Source organism: Bos mutus, chromosome 12 (genome assembly GCF_027580195.1).
Source record: "Bos mutus isolate GX-2022 chromosome 12, NWIPB_WYAK_1.1, whole genome shotgun sequence".
NCBI classification, from domain to species: domain Eukaryota; kingdom Metazoa; phylum Chordata; class Mammalia; order Artiodactyla; family Bovidae; genus Bos; species Bos mutus.
The window spans coordinates 29,531,015-29,552,561 of NC_091628.1; the positions used below are offsets into that span (position 1 = coordinate 29,531,015).

General features: G+C 43.7%; 1 protein-coding gene across 1 annotated transcript in view; it reads right to left on the reverse strand.

The window, feature by feature from the left end:
• The window catches only part of B3GLCT (beta 3-glucosyltransferase), a 117,957-nt gene that overhangs the window by 35,595 nt on the left and 60,815 nt on the right, over positions 1–21,547 (reverse strand). The window contains exons 8-10 of the mRNA XM_070380464.1: positions 14,327–14,390; positions 7,349–7,468; positions 5,406–5,475 (exon numbers count right to left, since the gene is read on the reverse strand). Of these exons, the coding sequence (XP_070236565.1) occupies positions 5,406–5,475; positions 7,349–7,468; positions 14,327–14,390 (254 nt within the window). The remainder of the gene's footprint in view (positions 1–5,405; positions 5,476–7,348; positions 7,469–14,326; positions 14,391–21,547) is intronic.

Here is a 21,547-nt window from a genome sequence, read left to right on the forward strand (position 1 = left end):
AAATGTTTATTTTAGGAGCTCCAGGGGCTGTGATAAGGAACTAAAGGCTGAGCAAATGGGGATTTAACCTCTCTACTTAGAGGGAGATGGCAGGAGGGGCAACACCTCACAACCCACCAGCTGACAAACAGAAACGGGGGCGGCCACGACATAAGTGGGACGCACACGGGAAGCACGTGGCTGAAGGACACACAAGACCCGTAACATTTTGCTGACAGCTCACATCACGTGAGGAAAGACACGTAACCCAAGAGGAAGTAACGAAGCTGCTTTATTAACTCCAGAGAGCTTTTCCTTGCTTAAACCTAACTTTACATGCTATGGCAGTTCATTGCTTTATATAATACCTCTAAAGTTTCTTTAAAACCCTACCAACCACTTGCATCTCAGCAAACCATGCTCGGTTGATGCTGTCAACATGTACTGCTTTCTTAAGCTAAGAGACAGAGTATATTTTTGCTAACTGTGTCCTAAGATGCTTTAATTCATCTAAATCAGAATCAAGACAAGTAGTTACGTAAAGGTCTGCTTTGCTGTTAGGGAAAAAAAAAAGTGTAAGATGTAAAATAATTTTTTTCTAATTTTGAAATTTGGCTGTATCAATTCTTCCAAAAGAGTATGAAAAATGAGTTCCTTGTGTACATTCCCTCACCTTGACCACAGCCTTGGCCGGACTGTTCTATCCCTCACATCCTCACCCCTGGAGGAGCCAGGACTGGGGCGTGACGAGCATCCACTCCAGTCAGAACCCAGGGCATAGACAGTGAGAACCGCCTCCAGGGAAGTCAATGACAGCGCACTCAACTGCTCAGAGATGAGCACAGCCTGGTCTGTTTATTTCTTCCTTCACTGTTGTCTGGTTTCTGTAACCTCAAGTGTTTCTACCAGAGTGGTACAGAAAGAAAAAGCAAAGCCCCACGTCCATGCATTCCGCTTGACTGCCGCAGTAATATGCGAGGACGGGGGCCATCTGACTCCCCAGCTCCGTGTGTGTTTCAGATCATCTGTAGATTTGAAGTCCTGGCCGTCCTCACTGCTACTGAAAGTAAAAAGCCTCCTGTCACTGCTTCCAGCCAAGTCAGATCTGACCTTGAGCACAGCAGAGAATCAACACAGCTATCAAATACTATTCATCAAGCGTTACATTCCCAACACATCCAAAAAACTTCCCAGGTGGCGCAGTGGTAAAGAATCCACCTGCCAATGCAGGAGATGTGAATTCAATCCCTGGGTCAGGAAAGATCCCCTGGAGGAGGAAATGGCAACCCACCCCAGTATTCTTGCCTGGAAACTCCCATGGGCTCCAAGGGGTTGCAAAGAGTCAGACATGATTGTGATTGAGCACACACACACAAAGAGGTCACAGCACAGCTCTGCTGTGGCAGAAGGAACTGGGGGTTCGTGGCCAGAAAACCTGAGTCCTGCTCCTCTGCTCAGTCTGCATGAAGTTGGGCCAGTCTGTCGTCCCATGGTCAGCTTCCTTTCTCTGCTATATCAAGCGAACAGCAATAATTACCACATCACAGGGAGCTGTCAGCATGAAATCAGATGACAGAATACAGGTGAAGGGACCTCCCTAGTGGTCCAGTGGTTAAGAATCCACCTGCTAATGCAGGAGACATGAGTTTGGTCCCTGGTCCAGGAAGATTCCACATGCCATGGGGCAACTAAGCCCATGCACCACAACTGCTCAGGCCCGTGCTCCAGAGCCCACGTGCCGCAACTACTGAGCCCACGCCCTAGAGCCTGTGCCCCCAACTACTGCAGTGAGAAGCCCTGCACCACACCTAGAGAGCAGCCCCCGATCACCGCAGCTAGAGAAAGCCCGCACCCGGCGACGAAGACCTGGAACAGCCAACTATAAATACATAAACTGCGATTTTCAAAAAAAAAATGAAAAACACCAGAAAACATGTTAAAAAAAAAAAACAGGATTAGCAGTTAGAAGCAGTTACTGTGGCATTGTTGACTAAAACTAATACGATTACGGGTAATTCTCTTGACCAACTGGTGACAGAACTAGGTTTCCAAAAGCAGGGCCAGAGCCCCCTGGCCTGGCAGACTTCATGTCCGTCAGGCAACATGGACATCAGAGTCCCTAAAATCCAGCCACCTATACTATCTTTTCAAACAAACATGTCCAAGTTTAAAGACAGCCTGCCACAGCAACTCCACTGCGAAGTTCTCAAGATATCTTTTAGATCTCAGGCTTCAATGACCTCAGACCCAATTAACAGCAGTAAATCAGTTCATCTGGTTTGGGGAGGTTTGGTCTTTATGCTCCTAACAGACTTGGAAGATTTTATAATTTTTATAAACCTTTGACTCAAAATTGAAATACAAAAGCATTTCATAAATATCTGAAAGGATTATCATAACCTTATGCAAAATAAGAAAGCAGTAAACAAACAAAGCTAGTGGAGATGATGGAATTCCAGTTGAGCTATTCCAAATCCTGAAAGATGATGCTGTGAAAGTGCTGCACTCAATATGCCACCAAATTGGGAAAACTCAGCAGTGGCCACAGGACTGGAAAAGGTCAGTTTTCATTCCAATCCCAAAGAAAGGCAATGCCAAAGAATGCTCAAACTACCGCACAACTGCACTCATCTCACACGCTAGCAAAGTAATGCTCAAAATTCTCCAAGCCAGGCTTCAGCAATATGTGAACCGTGAACTTCCTGATGTTCAAGCTGGTTTTAGAAAAGGCAGAGGAATCAGAGATCAAATTGCCAACATCCACTGGATCATGGAAAAAGCAAGAGAGTTCCAGAAAAACATCTATTTCTGCTTGATTGACTATGCCAAAGCCTTTGATTGTGTGGATCACAACAAACTGTGGAAAATTTTTCAAGAGATGGGAATACCAGACCACCTGATCTGCCTCTTGAGAAATTTGTATGCAGGTCAGGAAGCAACAGTTAGAACTGGACATGGAACAACAGACTGGTTCCAAATAGGAAAAGAGTACGTCAAGGCTGTATATTGTCATCCCACTTATTTAACTTATATGCAGAGTACATCATGAGAAACGCTGGACTGGAAGAAACACAAGCTAGAATCAAGATTGCCAGGAGAAATCTCAATAACCTCAGATATGCAGATGACACCACCCTTATGGCAGAAAGTGAAGAGGAACTAAAAAGCCTCTTGATGAAGGTGAAAGTGGAGAGTGAAAACGTTGGCTTAAAGCTCAACATTCAGAAAACTAAGATCACGGCATCCGGTCCCATCACTTCATGGGAAATAGATGGGGAAACAGTGGAAACAGTGTCAGACTTTATTTTGGGGGGCTCCAAAATCACTGCAGATGGTGACTGCAGCCATGAAATTAAAAGACGCTTACTCCTTGGAAGGAAAGTTATGACCAACCTAGATAGCATATTCAAAAGCAGAGACATTACTTTGCCAACAAAGGTTCGTCTAGTCAAGGCTATGGTTTTTCCTGTGGTCACATATGGATGTGAGAGTTGGACTGTGAAGAAGGCTGAGCACCGAAGAATTGATGCTTTTGAACTGTGGTGTTGGAGAAGACTCTTGAGAGTCCCTTGGACTGCAAGGAGATCCAACCAGTCCATTCTGAAGGAGATTAGCCCTGGGATTTCTTTGGAAGGAATGATGCTAAAGCTGAAACTCCAGTACTTTGGCCACCTCATGTGAAGTGTTGACTCATTGGAAAAGACTCTGATGCTGGGAGGGATTGGGGGCAGGAGGAGAAGGGGACGACAGAGGATGAGATGGCTGGATGGCATCACTGACTCGATGGACGTGAGTCTGGGTAAACTCTGGGAGTTGGTGATGGACAGGGAGGCCTGGCGTGCTGTGATTCATGGGGTCGCAAAGAGTCGGACACGACTGAGCGACTGAACTGAACTGAAACTAGATTATTCAGAATGACCAAATTAAAATTAGCTAACTCTTTTTTTCATTTCTGTAGAATATGAAAACTACAACAGAGACCATCCCCAACTTTACCACTTTACTGCCAACTTGAAAAATGTGTTTCAAAAGAGAATATACCACCACCCCCATTCCTAACATTGATATATACTCCAAAGGCAGCTTCAAGATCAAATAAATCAATTCGAGCACTTCTGCTTGCTGTTTAAAAAAAAAAAAGAAGAAAAGCAGTCTAGTTCAGTTCCCTTGACATTTTTTTAATGAAAGGTATTTATCAAAAATCGTCCCTCCAGATTATGTGAAAAACAAAAGGATATTAAACCTAGGTTAAACTTATGAAAAATGAAATTTTTAAGTTCTATATTGATTTTTAATAGTATTTTAGGACTTCTTGTATAATGAATGCGTATTTTATTTAGACTGATTTTAATAGGACTTAGAATTTATTGTGACTATTTTAGGTAACCATGAAGGTTTATAGCAAACGTACTTTTAAGATAGTGTTGACTATAACCAGACCTGAATTGATGTCAGTGTCTTAAACAATGCCATAATTCCAAATTATGATATTCTTTTATCTGTAAAATATGTTCCTCTTTAAAGCATCATTTGTAAATATCATATTATCACATAAATTATATAAATGCCCCACTTAGCTCCAATCCCACAAAAATGACAGCTGGTTTAGAAATCTCTCCTCTATAAATATCACACTCTTGGTAAAACTGAGAGTCTTTTCATGGAAAAAAAAAATAAAATATGTGCTAAAATTAGATTTGCAAAAGATTGTCTAATCCTCAACTTGAGAAAAGTGCTGTTTGAAGGTGAAAAAAACAGATAAATTATGTATTTATAAATAGGCTTTTTAAAAAACAGTATCATCATAATGCAGAATTCTGGAATGGCACCAAAAAATTAAATAGAAACATCTATGTGCAGGATTTCCTTAAGAAGGAACCATGGCTTGTAAGACAAACATTTTTTACTTTTCCCTGTATATCTACACTTGAGCAAATACACATCCTTACTTACAAGTTTTGATGTGTGAGTGTGAAATAAATATAAAAAGAAGGAACGGCGTGAGAAAGACATTCTCTCTGACATTCCGTTACCTTGAGAAATCCCCTCTCATTCTTCACAGCTCAGAGTCCACACTTGGACATAACAGGACACTGTTTTGCAAAATGGATTATTATCCACTTACAGTCTCTGAGATTGCCACAGCTGAGCATTTCCATTTCCAATTTAAAACACTGCTCTAATTAGTCCTTAGAAGGGCCATGGCCTCTCATGTTGCAACACAAAATTGTCTTTTCTAATTGATCTTGGTGATTGAAGTGCTATGAGGAGGAAGACTGATTATATAACTGCTTGCACTTCCAATAATATATCTGTCATTATCCCCTTCTTGAGCTGAGCTCATATTTGATTTGTCCTTTTTTTTTTTTAAGGCAGTGTGGATTTTTAAAGTTCAATAAAAATGAATAATCCAAAAAAAAACATACTTCTATCACCATGAAACTTCTTGCATGTTTTCACTGCAACAAAAATATCCTCCTTCTTCACTGGATTTCCCTTTAAAAAAAAAAAAAAAAACGCATACGTGAGTCGATGTATCTTAACAGCACACCCAAATTAGTTGTCACATGCTCTTGAATTCAAATTCACCAATGTCAGCGACATCAAACTTGTCTCCAGAATCAAGTTTCAGGGCACGACTGTATCTTGGAGGACCACAAATGCTTTGCTCAGCCAGTGGGGTAGGGGGGTGGGGGGCTTCCCTGATAGCTCAGGTGGTAAAGAATCCACCTGCAATGTGGGAGACCCTGGTTTGATTCCTGGGTCGGGAAGATCTGCTGGAGAAGGAATAGGCTACCCACTCCAGTATTCTTGGGCTTCCCTGGTGGCTCAGCTGGTAAAGAATCTGCCTGCAATGCGGGAGACCTGGGTTCGATCCTGGGTTGGAAAGATCCCCTGGAGAAGGGAAAGGCTACCCACTCCAGTATTCTGGCCTAGAGAATTCCATGGACTGTATAGTCCATGGGTCACAAAGAGTCAGACATGACTTGAATGACTTTCACTCACTCACTCATAGCCAGACGGAGACCAGAATCCCAGCTGTGCCATCCCCCCTGCATCACCTGGACGAATGTCCTCTAAATTTCCAGCTCATTCAGGAAATTGGGAGATAACCACCAGCACAGCTGCTTTTATTACTACTATTTATTTACTATGAACATCACAGGTGCCCAGGAAGTGTTGGTTTACCTTCCCTTTCCTTTTTCCAGCTGGTGAAAAATTTTTTTAAAAGGGAGAGAGAAGTAGAAGGATGTTTTAGTGCAAAGTAAGAGATGACTCCCTTTAGGGAACCTGACCTCACTTTGATGTTTACAGTATTTTTATTGCCCTTAATGGTCCACGCAAGTCTAGGCAACAGCGGTGCTCTGTCCTCTGCCAAAGGCAGGATTACGTCAAACACCTCGCAGGGGTGGGGGCGCTGGCTCCAGCCCAGGCTGGTCGCTCAGATGAAGGGGTCACAGAGGGGCTTGTGGACAATCCGGCCCCTAGGCTGTGGGCGCTTCATAGTGGGGCCAGGGCGGGGCTGACCCCTTTATCACCATCTCAGGGCTGTAGGGACATTCAATCCTGATTCTGCATCATTTGGGGCTGGTTTCCAGCGACATGCAACTGCAGTTTCATCATGCCACTCAAGGCACTAGGAGGTCAACCCTTCCAGATTTTCCAGAAGAACATTAGAGAACAAGCAAGCACAAAGTCTAGAAAGACATTTCCCTCTCAAGTACTATGCCAACAGCACAGATTCTCTCCCACTGCTACTGTGTGTGTGTGTGTGTGTGTGTGTGTGTGAATACACATACTCCTCTTTGAAAATGCAACCCAGACCACTGTGTCAATGACTTGGAAATGAGGCGGTGAACCTGCTTATCCTTACGAGGAAGGGCTGCTAACCACCCAGCTGAGTGTGGTCTTTGGGTTCATCCTGGGGACTGGACCGAGGGCCCACCATGAGCCGGTGCATTCTCAAAGTTCTGGACAGTCTCAGGTGAGGTTGGAGTGGGGTCGCTGGCTGAGAGGAGGGTAGAGGTGGGCTTCAGGAGAGGGCTTGGGAACAACTGGAAATGTCTGACACTGCCTTTCTAGGAAACACACCAGGAACTGCAGCAGCTCTGTGCTATACCTTCAACCAAAGAACTGACTCAGGGGCCATGCCTCTGCAGCTCCGGGGTGCCCCCTTCTCCTGTGTCCAATAGGGTAACAATGGTGCTTACCTTACAGGGCTATCATCCCTAGAAACGTGATATATAGTTCTCACGGGGCACATGGCAAGTGGCGGTGTTTGATCAGTGTGTGAACTGCTAGGGCAACATCATGCACAACATGTATGTTTCCCTTTGACACACGAGGAAGCTGTCCTTCTGTTACTCACACAAAGCGGCAGGGAAGACTGGAACGAGGTGGCGCAGGAGGAGCCCACAATGTCTGTACAGAACTCGGGCACAGGCGTGAGCGGGAGTCCATCTCCTCCATCCCAGATGTAGAGCGCGATCTGTCACACAGGAAACCGGAGTGAATGAGAGCCAACACCACCGTGCACGAAGGTACGCCGTGTCTCCAGGGAAAGCTACACCTCCCCTTCTCTAGCGAACATCACTGAACCACATCTACATGGCAGCATTCTGCAGGCTTCCCAATAGGTGGCGCTAGTGGTAAAGAACCTGCCTGCCAAGGAGGGAGACGTAAGAGACACGGGTTCGATCCCTGGGTCAGGAAGATCCCCTGGAGGCGGGCATGGCAACCCACTCCATTATTCTTGCCTGGAGAATCCCAGGGACAGAGAAGCCTGGTGGGGCTACAGTCCATGGGGTTGCAAAGAGTCAGTCATGACTGAAGTGACTTCACAGCACACACCAAGACAGTAATTCCATGTAGAGCAATCAAATCTTTTATTAACCATAAACAATTAAGAATCAATATCCTGGGGGACTTCCCTGGTGGTCCAGTGGTTAAGAATCCACCTGCCAATGCAGGGGACGGGAGTTCAATCCCTGGTCCAGGAAGACCCCACGTGCCACAAGGCAACTAAGCCCATGCACCAACTACCGAGTCAATGTGCTGCAACTAAGCCCGCAGGCCTAGAGCCTGTGCTCTGCAACAGGAGAAGCCCCCGCAATGAGCAGCCCATGCACTGCAAAAAGCACAGAGAAAAGCCACTGAGCAGCAGCAAAGACTGTGTGGCCAATACATTAATTCTTTTAAAAGAGAATCAATATTCCGACCTCCAAAAGATCTCAAAACTGTCATAAGCAATTGCAGGGAAGCTATTTTAAGAATTCTAAAGCATCACAGAGAAAGATAAAACGTAAGATCATCGTGACTCTGGTTTCCTGCAGGATGGTAATTACACACCCTGAATAACCAACGGGCTGAAACTATCTAAAAATACTGCATAAAATATCTTTAAAAGCTTTTTAATGTACTGCTAAACTGGCATAAAATGTAGAGCTCACAAAGACAAAACTGGAAAGTGAGAACCTGGGAGAGACGGTCCCTGAGGGTCGCTTTCCCTCGCAGGCACCAGCTGGGTCCTGGGCATGCTGAGGTTCTGATATGTGTTAAAGAGAATAAAGCCTGTGACCCACCCAAGTGGGGTGTCTAACAGCAAACCCCCACATGAAGCTGGGACTTTGGCACTAGATGGGGAAAAATCATCTCCAGCTATCCTGAGATTTTGTAACCAAGATCCAGGCCTCCCTAATCTGTCACCTACATAGTCCAAAAATACCTTAAACAGAGTGGCCCTGAGTCAGTATGAGTCTCTAGCAAGTTGGAAAAAGCTAATGCAAAGCCTTACTGAGGAGCCTGCAACCTTAATAGGACTCGCGGACTGTCACAGGTGAAGTCCCCAGGAGCAAGAGCACTCAGAAAGATCACAGAAAGTAAAACAAAGACAGGAGATGAAGAGCGAGAGCCAGTGGACACAGCTTAACCAGGCCCACCCAAAAGAATCCAGGGATCAGAGTGATCAAGCACACAGATTAGAAAACTACTGTTTCATATGTTTTTATAAAGAAAAACTTTAAAACATGAGCAAAATTTCTGGAAGATTACACAGGAAAGCAAATTTGAAAAAGAAATATCTAAAACATCAGACATGAAAAATACAAGCTGAAAATGAACATTTTAATGGTAAGGATAAGCAGCCTATCCTAGACACAGCTGAATAAAAACTAGGGAACTAAAAGATGAAGCCCCCCAAATTATCTGAACTGTATCTCAGCAAGAAACAGAGATGGGGAACATGAAAGAGAAGTGCAAACCTCTAGCATATATCTAAAGTTCCAGAAAGAGTAACAGAGGGGAGGAGAAAATAGTTGAAAAGACAGTGGCTGAGAATTTTTTTTAATTGCTTAACAATTCTATTATAGAAAGGTCCAATGAATACTAAGTAAGAGGAGAAAAAAAATAGTCTGCGTCTAGACACTGGTGTTGCTGTTCAGTCGCTTGTCATGTCCAACTCTGCAACTGCAGCACGCCAGGCTTCCCCATCCTTCATTGTCTCCCAGAGCTTGTTCAGACTCATGTCCATTGAGTCGGTGATGCCATCCAACCATCTCATCCTCTGTCGTCCCCTTCTCCTCCTGCCTTCTATTTTTCCCAGGGGTCTTTTCCAATGAGTAGGCTCTTTGCATCAGGTGGCCAAAGTACTGGAGCTTCAGTTTCAGCATCAGTCCTTCCAATGAATATTCAGGGTTGATTTCCTTTAGGACTGACTGGTTTAATCTCCTTGCAGTCCAAGGGACTCTCAAGAATCTTCTCCAACACCACAGTTCAAGAGCATCATTTCTCCAGCACTCAGCCTTTATGGCCCAACTCTCACATCTATACATGACTACTAGAAAAACCATACCTTTGATTGGATGGACCTTTGTTGGCAAAGTAATGTCTCTGCTTTTTAATATGCTGTCTAGGTTTTTCATAGCTTTCCTTCCAAGCAGCAAGTGTCTTTGAATTTCATGGCTGCATTCACCATCTGCAGTGATTTTGGAGCCCAAGAAAATAAAGTATATGGTGTATGTGTATGCATGTGTGTGTGTATATGTTAGTCGCTCAGTCATGTCTGACTCTTTGTGACCCCATGGACTGCAGCCTGCCAGGCTCTTCTGTCCATGGAATTCTCCAGACAAGACTACTGCAGTGGGTATCTATTCCCTTCTCCAGGGGATCTTTCAGACCCAGGGATTGAACCTGGGTCTCCTACATTGCAGGCAGATTCTTTACCGTCTGAGCCACCAGGGAAACTCTCTATACATACACACACACACACACCATAGTGAAACTGCTCCTTGGAAGAAAAGCTACGACAAACCTAGACAGTATTAAAAAGCAGAGATATTACTTTGCCAACAAAGGTCCATCCAGTAAAAGCTATGATTTTTCCAGTAGTCATGTATGGATGTGACAGTTGGACCATAAGGAAGGCTGAGCACCAAAGAATTAATGCTTTCAAACTCTGGTGCTGGAGAAGACTCCTGAGAGTCCCCTGGACAGCAAGACGATTAAATAAGGAAATCCAAAAGGAAATCAACCCTGAATATTCATTGGGAGGACTGTTGTTGAAGCTGGAGTTCCAATACTTTGGCCACCTGATGTGAAGAGCTGACTCACTGGAAAAGACCCTGATGCGGGGGAAGATTGAGGACAGGAGGAGAAGCGGGTGACAGAGAATGAGATGGTTGGATGGCATCACTGACTCAATAGACATGAGTTTGAGTGAGCTCTGGGAGGCAGTGAAAGATGGGAAGAGCGGCGTGCTGCAGTCCATGGGGTCGCAAAGAGCCAGACACGACTGAGTGACTGAACAAGTGAAAACCGCAGAACACCAAAGACAAAGATCAATCTTAAAAGCAGCCAGAGAAACAGCAGACTCGCTACAAAGGACCCACGTGCGAGTGATGGCTTATCACCCAACACAACAGCAGTAACAGAAGAAAGGGCACAGGGGAGCAGCACTGCTGTGATGAGAAAAGTCTCACAGCCCAGACTCGAATACACAATGTGATTATGTCTCAAGAACAAAGTTGAAACAAAGTATCTTTAAAGGGAAACCTGAGAATTTGCCACCCCACTAAAAAGGAAATTCTGAATGATACACTTCAGGAAGAATAACAATGATCTCCATTAGCAGGGTCCAGAAGCAAAACAAAAGAGTGAAGAAATACAGGGTTTAAGTTAATGCAAATGGTAACCGCATAAAGTAAGGACAACATCCGAGCTGCAGATTTAAAAGGAACGACAGAACAAAGCTACTGGACAAAAGAGCATCAAACTGAGAGAGGGATATGTTCTCAGGTCCTTAAATTTTCAGGATATTGATTAATTAGCCATGGTTAGGTAAGCATCACCAATTCAATGGACTTGAATTTGAGCAAACTCTGGGAAACAGTGGAGAACAGAGGAGCCTGGCGTGTGGCAGCCCATGGCGTGGCAAAGAGTCAGACAAGACTTAATGACTAAACAACAAGGTTAAGCATACATGTTAAAATGTTTAAAATAACCATTAAGAAACAGACACGGAGACTGAACTTCCAAAAGTGTTAGGGTTAGAAAAAGAAAAATGGGAGGGAGAACGAAGGTGCAAAGCAGGAAACATGGGCTCGATCCCCGGTCGGGAAGATCCCCTGGAGGAGGGAATGGCAACCCACCGCATATTCTTGCCTGCAAAATCCAATGGATAGAGGAGCCTGGTGGGCTACAGTCTACAGGGTCACAAAAGAGTCAGTCACGACTAAGCGACAGACAACAAATCTGAAAAATGTCAATGTAAATTTGCTACATGGTTTGAAGATAAAGGTTGTCAAACTGGGAGAAAAAGATAAGCATATCCTCTTCAAGAGAAACACATCAAAAGATGGAGGACATGGAAGTACTGAAAGAAAAAAGATGAAAAACACTTATGAGGCAAACACCAAACGAAAGCTAGTATGGAAGTGTTCCTGTCAACAGATGAACACTGAGGCAACGAGCATTCCTAGAGATAAAGAAAACTTTACCAAGAGAACATGACAAGTCTAAACCCGCATGCTTCTTACTGACATGGCCCCAGACTATAAACAGCAAGAGCTGGCAGCTCCACAAGGAGTCACTGTCGCCACTCAGAGGGAAGCGTTTCGTACCCTCCCTTAGTAGATGACGTATCAAGCAGACAAAACAAAAAAAAGGAGGAAGGGAGAGAGGGAGGAGATACATGAAAAGCACACAGGATTAACTGATGTATCTATTTCTTCTTTAACAGATATAAGTGAAAGTGTGAGTCACTCAGTCGTGTCCAACTCTTTGCAACCCCGTGGACTCTAGCCTGCCAGGCTCCTCTGTCCATGGGATTCTCCAGGCAAGAATACTGGAGTGGGCAGCCATGCCCTCCTCCAGGGGATCTTATTGAACCAGCGGTCAAACCCAGGTCTCCTGCATTGCTGGTGGATTCTTTACCATCTGAGCCACCAGGGAAGCCCCAGTAGATATGAAGAGACTAATATACCCTCCAATCAGAGCACATTTACCCTTTTCTCCATTTGTAAAAACTGAACATGAATCCGGTCTTAGCGTTAAGCCTAAAAATATTTCAAATGACTGTTATACAGACCAGTCGTGCTAAGCTGGAAATCAATAACAAAACACAAGAACAACACACAAGTACACTGAGTCACAGTGAAAAACGTATATTTAAAGTGAGTCCCAGTCATAAAACAATCTAAAAGCTTCTGCTATAGAGAAACTCTTACAGATGATCACCATGACATGTGTAAAAAATGTTCACAGAAGCAGTGACTGTAATAGCAAAAAGCCAGGAGTGACCCAGAGGCCCACTACCAGGAGGCTGGGCAAAGGCACCATGGGATAGTCCTGAGACAGGCTGCTGCAGACAGTGAGGATAAACTCATTACAGCTGCACACAGCAACACAGATGAGTTTCAAATCAAATTATAATCATATTCATGGTACAGTTCTGCTTATATGAAGCCCAGAAGGACGCAAAACTACACAGTATATATTCAGAGACACATTCCTACATTATAAAATGATGAAGAAAAGGGGCAAGGGAGAGGACTCAAGAAAGCTATTCACTCTGGTGAGAATGAAGCAGGGTCCTCTTGGGGAGACACCAGGCAACCAGTCAAGCTCTCTCTCTTAAACACAGATATTCTGACTGATGGTTATACCTTTCAGGTATGTTAAGAGCTTTTTTTTCTTTTTATGTATGTTATTCAATGTTCCATAAGCTCTCAAACCTGGGGATCTATACCTGAGCTGATTATTCATTAAAAATCTAGACAGACCCTGGCTTTCAACCAGTCATTCCCTCCCTCTCATGGAAAAGAATGATTTCTGACATGTATTTTCATAATTTAAAAACACCCCTGAAATGAAAATCCTTCGAGTGCCCTTTCTGCTCCTGGCAGGCTGCCAGTGCTGCTGGACTGAGTTATGTGTCATGACTGACCCCAATGTCCTGAGAGTCAGAATTCTCTGGAGGGAAAGGAGGGTTGGCCATCAGATGTACCCACGAATAAGCTGCACAGAGAGATGATCAGAGATTACTGGATTCACGATGGCACGCCTGCCACCTGCCTCAGGATCCCTACCGACCAGTGTCCACTAAGTGCCAGGGGACCAGATGGCTCCATCCTGCTGTAGGGCGCCAGCACAGGGACATGATGGCGGCGTAAGAGCAACCAAAGCACCAAATTAGACCAGAGGTATTTTAATGACATTTTGGCAAGTTTTTTAAACATTCACCTCTGGCTTCCCTGGTGGCTCAGGAAGTAAAGAACCCACCTGCAATGCAAGAGACCTAGGTTTGATCCCTAGATCGGGAAGATCCTTCTCCAGGGGAGAAGGCAACCCACCCCAGTACTCTTGCCTGGAAAATCCCATGGACAGAGGAGCCTGGTGGGCTACAGTCCATGGGGTCGCAAAGAGTCAGACACAACTAAGTGACTAACACTTTCACTTTAGTAATATAGAATTCTACTATTTTCTGTTAATCAATCATAATATAATGGTATTAAGTGAATAATATTACATAATCACAAAAGTAAAAGATGTTTATCAGTTTTCACAATGAATAGCCAGACAAAAAATAATTACAATTAAAAGCCATAATGGAAATATAATTAACCTAACACTATAAAATAATTACCTACAGTTTGGGGGGTTAAGTGGAGTGATGTGCTAAGTGGAAGTGCAAAGATGCAGGGGTTTTCATCTGCCAGCCTTTGTCTTCTGGTTGGAGAATTAAACCTATTTATGTTTAAGGTAATTATCAATGTGTATGATCTTATTACCATTTAAAAAGACACAGTTTCTTGATTACAAAGACTTTTAACCAAATAAATTCATGACCCACCTCATGTTTTAAATCTATCGTGAAGTCAGATTTCAGGGACTCACTCTTTAATCTCTTTGTAAGCCTAGAAAATAAGAGATAATGTGAGGTTTTTTAAAAACCAAAACAGGCATCAAACAAGAATAATACATTCTTGAGACTTTCTAATATTTGAAAACAAAAGTAGAAATTTTAAGGTAAAAGTAAGACTTTCATTTCCTTAAAGCAAAGGACTATGGAAACAGAATTATTTGTACACCAGGAAATGAAGGTAAGACCTGTTGCAAACATAGGTTTCACTGTATGAACACCTGGAAAGTAACATAAAACACAATACGACACAATAATGGCTTTCAAAAAGCCATCAAGTGTGTGAACTCTTGATAATCCTTGACTGAATACAGAAAGGGAAAGCAAAGAAGCTTGCACGACAAGGAAACACAAGTTGCTGCGTTTCAGTCTCCTGTTTTTAATGACCCTAATGAGCTACAGTTTGTGGAGTTTTCAGGGGGAGAGAGCAGATGGTTTCAGGAAAGAATAACAGTTTCAAGTTATTTTCTTGCTTCAAAAAATTATTAATGGCTCTTTTCAACACAGAATAATGCCCCAAACCCCACCAGGCTCTAGAATCCCTGGCTCCTCAGCACCCTCCTGCCACCCCCAGAGCACACCCCTGGCCCAGTTCACCCCGACCCAACCTTCACCTGGCAGCCTTTTCTTTAAGACCAAATTCAAGGGCTTCCAGACTTCCCCTCAAGACTAAACAGAAGCTTCCTCTGCTCCCAGAGTGGGAAGCACAGCCCATTGATCCATCACACACAGCAGCCCCACAACACCCTCTACACGGCTCCTGCTGTGCACCCCAACGCGGCCCACTGCCCCCTGAACCCAGTGCTCAGTGAGCAGCCTGGATGGGTGAGAGCAAATACCAGTGTGTTCCTTGATTCCAAGCTGAGAGAGAGAATTACACACTTACCAAGAACACTCAGATGCCACACGGTTCTATGCTTGTTACAGGACTAGGGGCAGGACCCCTCATTTCAACTACAAACCTCCTAATAAATATTCCCTGGTGGCTCAGATGCTAAAGAATCTGCCTATAACACAGGAGACCCGGGCTCGATCCCTGGTTCGGGAAGATCCCCTGGAGGAGGGCATGGCAACCCACTCCGGTATTCTTGCCTGGAAAATCCCATGGACAGAGGAGCCTGGCGGGCTACAGTCCATGAAGTCGCAAAGAGTTAGACATGACTAAGTGACTAACACTTTCACCTAATAAATATTTTAACTGCAAAGAAATCACAGTGATTTTAAAAAGAAAAGTAGTAACAAATTTCCAAAGTCCTTACTGAGTTTTCAGCCTGGCTGAAGCACAAATATTTCTTTTTTAAGAAATTTTAACTGGAAGATAAATATAATATTGTGCTAGTTTTTGCCATGTATCAACATGAATTGGCCACAGGCATACATGTGTCCCCTCAATCCTGAACCCCCCCACCTCCCTCCCCACCGCATCCCTCTGGGCTGTCACAGGGCACAGGCTTTAGATGCCCTGTGTCATACAGAGATAAAGGAGGAAGACACAGGTTGTAATTTACGTTTAGTTATAAAGCACTGGTTTTTACGGCTGATATGAATGTGGCTTGACGGCCGACAGCCCTAAAAAAGCCCGAAAGAATCTCTGTCACATTCCTGCTGGATATCTGCGCACGGACCATGAGCAGGAGTGGGTGAGGATGTTACATAAAGAGACTGCATTCTCAGTACATTTCTGATATATATTAAGAGGAAAAAACCTGCCCTGGCACGGAATCTTGCCCAGCTCGAATTCTGCTTGGTTGGAGCCAGTTTTTATAAATAAACTCTTTCAAGTTAACTTTGGAATCTGGACTCATGACAAGTGCCTTCAAAATCTGATCAGACCATATTCAGACTCCAAAGACCAAAAACAAGTCATACCTGAGCTTACCACCACAGGCAAGAAACAGGGGCTGTGATCAGATGCCAGTGTCAGACGGCCATGCCACCCCTGCCCCTTAATAGACACCTCTGAACTGCCACCCCAAACAGGCTCTCTACTCCTGACTTTCCAAGTTTCTTTCTCATTCAGTTCTTGTACATTTTCCTTTGAGGAAAACCAGTGAAGGACAGAAAGCGACAGCCACTGAGAGACTCTCTTTAAGATGAGCACTGATTGACTGAAGACAGATCAGTGTATACGCTGGCATCTGTAAGTGGCTGCCTTTAGCAACCCATGGACTCTGCCAGAACCAGTGATGGTTAATCAATATCATGAACTTCCCCTGGATGAGTCAGCCGCATGGGATGCTCGCAGCCTAACCCAGTCATCTCGCAAAGGAGTCCCAGCTCTAAACGTGCGCAGGGGGAATTCACCTAACTGAAGAGGCAAGTCCCAGCGATGGGGCCCAGGTGTCATTCTTCTACACACAACCAAGGGCTATACTCGAGGGCTTTTCAAATGCGAATTTCAGGAACCAGCAAGGCCAGAAATCCCAATTATTTCATGAAAATATTTCTTCATTAAATATTCAGTTACCGGCAAATAAGACATTCGACATTCAGCTTTCAGTTCTAAGCATACAAGAAGCTAGACTGGAAACCTGCAACAAACGGCGAACCCCTCAATCCTGTATTAGGAAAACTTCCTACTGACTTTCCTAATTCCACTTGTGAGATAGTCAGCAGAGTAAGATATTGGAGGAAATCAAGATAACGTTTGCAGGTAGAAAAACAACAGAAGAAACCAGTAACTGTGTTCTGTAGTAACACTTATTTGAAGAAATCACCTTATTGAAAATTAACAAGCATTTATCCAAAAATGCAATTTTTAAAAATTGATGTTAGGGTTAGGAGAACACATTAGATGGATCACCGGAAACATTGGAAAGTGTTAATTCAACATTCACTAATGCAAAGAACTGACTCACCAGTAAAGACCCTGAATGCTGGGAAAGACTGAAGACAGGAGGAGAAGGGGACAACAGAGGATGAGATGGTTGGATGGCATCACCGACTCGATGGACATGAGTTTGAGCAAGCTCCGGGAGTTGGTGATGGATGGGGAAGCCTGGCCTGCTGCAGTCCATGGGGTCACAAAGAGTCAGACACGACTGAGCAGATGACTCAACTGATGCAGAGTATATTTCCAGTGAGGAAGCATTTCTGATGAGAAAGCTTAAGAAAGTGAGTATCATGAGATGTTTTAAGTAACCAGTTTCTCTGGTGACTTGAGTAGAAGAAATGACAAAATGTGGTCCACTGGAGAAGGGAGTGGCAAACCACTTCAGTATTCTTACCTTGAGAACCTCGTGAACAGTATGAAAAGGCAAAAAGATAGGACACTGAAAGATGAACTCCCCAGGATGGTAGGTGCCCAATATGCTACTAGAGATCAGTGAAGAAATAACTCCAGAAAGAATGAAGAGACGGAGCCAAAGCAAAAACAACACTCAGTTATGGATGTGACTGGTGATAGAAGCAAGATCCAATGCTGTAAAGAACAATATTGCTATAGGAACCTGGAATGTTACATCCACGAATCAAGACAAATTGGAAGCGATCAAACAGATGGCAAGAGTAAACGTCGACTTTTTAAGAATCAGCAAACTAAAATGGACTGGAATGGGTGAATTTAACTCAGATGACCATTATATCTACTACCGTGGACAAGAATCCCTTAGAAGAAATGGAGTAGCCATCATAGTCAACAACAGTCCAAAATGCAGTATTTGGATGCAGTCTCAAAAACAACAGAATGATCTCTGTTCGTTTCCAAGGCAAACCATTCAGTATCACGGTAATCCAAGTCTATGCCCCAACCAGTAATGCTGAAGAAGCTGAAGTTGAACAGTTCTATGTAGACCTACAAGACCTTCTAGAATTAACACCCAAAAAAGATGTCCTTTTCATTATAAGGGACTGGAATGAAAAAGTAGGAAATCAAGAAACTCCTGGAGTAACAGGCAAATTTGGCCTTGGTGTACAGAATGAAGCAGGGCAAAGGCTAATAGAGTTCTGCCAAGAGAACGGACTGGTCATAGCAAACACCCTCTTCCAACAACACAAGAGAAGACTCTACACATGGACATCACCAGATGGTTGACACCAAAATTAGATTGATTATTTTCTTTGCAGCCAAAGAAGGAGAAGCTCTATACAGTCAGCAAAAACAAGACTGGAAGCTGATTGTGGCTCAGATCATGAACTCCTTATTGCTAAATTCAGACTTAAATTGAAGAAAGTAGGGAAAACCACTAGACCATTCAGATATGACCTAAATCGAATCCCTTATGCTTATACAGTAGAAGTGAGAAATAGATTTAAGGGATTAGATCTGATAGACACAGTCCCTGATAAACTATGGATGGAGGTTCATGACATCGTACAGGAGGCAGGAATCAAGACCATCCCCTAGAAAAAGAAATGCAAAAATGGCTGTCTGAGGAGGCCTTACAAATAGCTGTGAAAAGAAGAGAAGCCAAAAGCAAAGGTGAAAAGGAAAGATATACCCATTTGAATGTAGAGTTCCAAAGAACAGCAAGGAGAGATAAGGCCTTCCTCAGTGATCGGTGCAAAGAAATAGAGGAAAAAAAATAGAATGAGAAAGACTAGAGATCTCTTCAAGAAAATTAGAGATACCAAGGGAACATGTCATGCACAGATGGGCTCAATAAAGGACAGAAATGGTATGGACCTAACAGAAGCAGAAGATACTAAGAAGAGGTGGCAAGAATACACAGAAGAACTGTACAAAAAAGATCTTCATGACCCAGATAATCACGATGGTGTGATCACTGACCTAGAGCCAGACACCCTGGTATGTGAAGTCAAGTGGGCCTTAGGATGCATCACTACGAACAAAGCTAGTGGAGGTGATGGAATTCCAGTTGAGCTATTTCAAATCCTAAAAGATGATGCTGTGAAAGTGCTGCACTCAATATGCCAGCAAATTTGGAAAACTCAGCAGTGGCCACAGGACCGGAAAGGTCAGTTTTCATTCCAATCCCAAAGAAGGGCAATGCCAAAGAATGCTCAAACTACCACACAATTGCACTCATCTCACACTCTAGCAAAATAATGCCCAAAATTCTCCAAGCCAGGCTTCAACAGTACGTGAACCGTGAACTTTCAGATGTTCAAGCTGTTTTTAGAAAAGGTAGAACCAGAGATCAAATTGCCAACACCCGCTAGATCATTGAAAAAGCAAGAGAGTTTCAGAAAAACATCTATTTCTGCTTATTGACTATGCCAAAGCCTTTGACTGTGTGGATCACAATAAACTGTGGAAAATTCTGAAAGAGATGGGAATACCAGACCACCTGACCTCACCTTGAGAAACCTATATGCAGGTCAGGAAGCAACAGTTAGAACTGGACATGGAACAACAGACTGGTTCCAAATAGGAAAAGGAGTACGTCAAGGCTGTATACTATCACCCTGCTTATTTAACTTATGTGCCGAGTACATCATGAGAAACGCTGGGCTGGAAGAAGCACAAGCTGGAATTAAGACTGCTGGGAGAAATATCAATAACCTCAGATATGAAGATAATACCACCCTTATGGAAGAAAGTAAAGAACTAAAAAGCCTCTTGATGAAAGTGAAAGAGGAAAGTGAAAAAGTTGGCTTAAAGTTCAACATTCAGAAAACAAAGATCATGGCATCTGGTCCCATCACTTCATGGCAAATGGATGGGGAAACAGTGGAAACAGTAGCAGACTTTATTTCTGGGGGCTCCAAAGTCACTGCAGATGGTGACTGCAGCCATGAAATTAAAAGATGCTTACTCCTTGGAAGAAAAGTTATGACCAACCTAGACAGCGTATTAAAAAGCAGAGACATTACTTTGTCAACAAAGGTCCGTCTAGTCAAGTCTACGGTTTGTCCAGTAGTCATGTATGGATGTGAGAGTTGGACTGTGAAGAAAGCTGAGCACAGAAGAATTGATGCTTTTGAACTGTGGTGTTGGAGAAGACTCTTGAAGAGTCCCTTGGACTGCAAGGAGATCCAACCTAAAGGAAATCAGTCCTGAATGTTCATTGGAAGGACTGATGTTGAAGCTGAAACGCCAATACTTTGGCCACCTGATGCAAAGAGCTGAGTCATTTGAAAAGACTGATGCTGGGAAAGATTGAAGGCAGGAAGAGAAGAGGATGACAGAGGATGAGATGGTTGGATGGCATCACCAACTCAATGGACATGAGTTTGAGTAAACTCTGGGAGTTGGTAATGGACAGGGAGGCCTGGTGTGCTGCAGTCCATGGGGTCACAAAGAGTCAGACACGACTGAGTGATTGAACTGAACTGAGCAGAAGAAATTCATAAGTAACTATAAATCGTTGCCCTACCTACTGAGTCATCAGTCAAGGAAAGGAGACACGGAGAATAAACACTCCTGCGGTGGGCGCTGTTGACTAACCACACAAGACAGAGCCTTCTAAGAGAATTCTGATTTTGATTAATTTTTTAGGTCAATAAAGAGGTCTCCAGAGTCAGAGTTAGTTTGGTCCCAACTGATGCCCTAAAGTTCCCTGGCAGCTGTTTATGGTCCAGAGGTTGTAGACGCCTTAAGTTGTCCCCATCAACTTTAACCGGATAGGATCCAACTAGACACATCCCAGGTGCAGGGCCTAAGAGACCCGGGTTCAATCCCCGGGCCGGGAAGATCCCCTGGAGCCTCTAACCGTGGAGTATGCTAATCCTTAGTCTCTAGTTGTGCATTTATGTAAAGTTGCTTCAGTCGCGTCTACTCTTTGAAGACTCTATGGACCAAGGCCTGCCAGGCTCCTCTGTCCATAGCATTCTCCAGGCAAGAACACTGGAGTGGGTTCCCATTTCCTTCTCCAATGCACTAAAGTGAAAAGTGAAAGTGAAGTTGTTCAGTCATGTCCGACTCTTTGCGACCCCATGGACTGCACCCCATGGCTCCTCCGTCCATGGGATTCTCCAGGCAAGAACACTGGAGTGGGCTGCCATTGCCTTCTCCAACCTTCTACATCTACAATGGGCTAAAAAGCTTTTCAGGGCTCCAACCCCTAGAAACAGGGCACTTAGTCTAAGAAATAATAGAAACACTTTAATCTTTGTAGAAATAAAAACCACATTTGCATTATCAACTCTCCATTCCTGAAAGAACAAAAACTCACAAATAATCTGAATTATTTAGGTTAAGAGGGCTGTCAACAGCCATATTTCCCCTGAATTACAATTTACCTTCTCCTT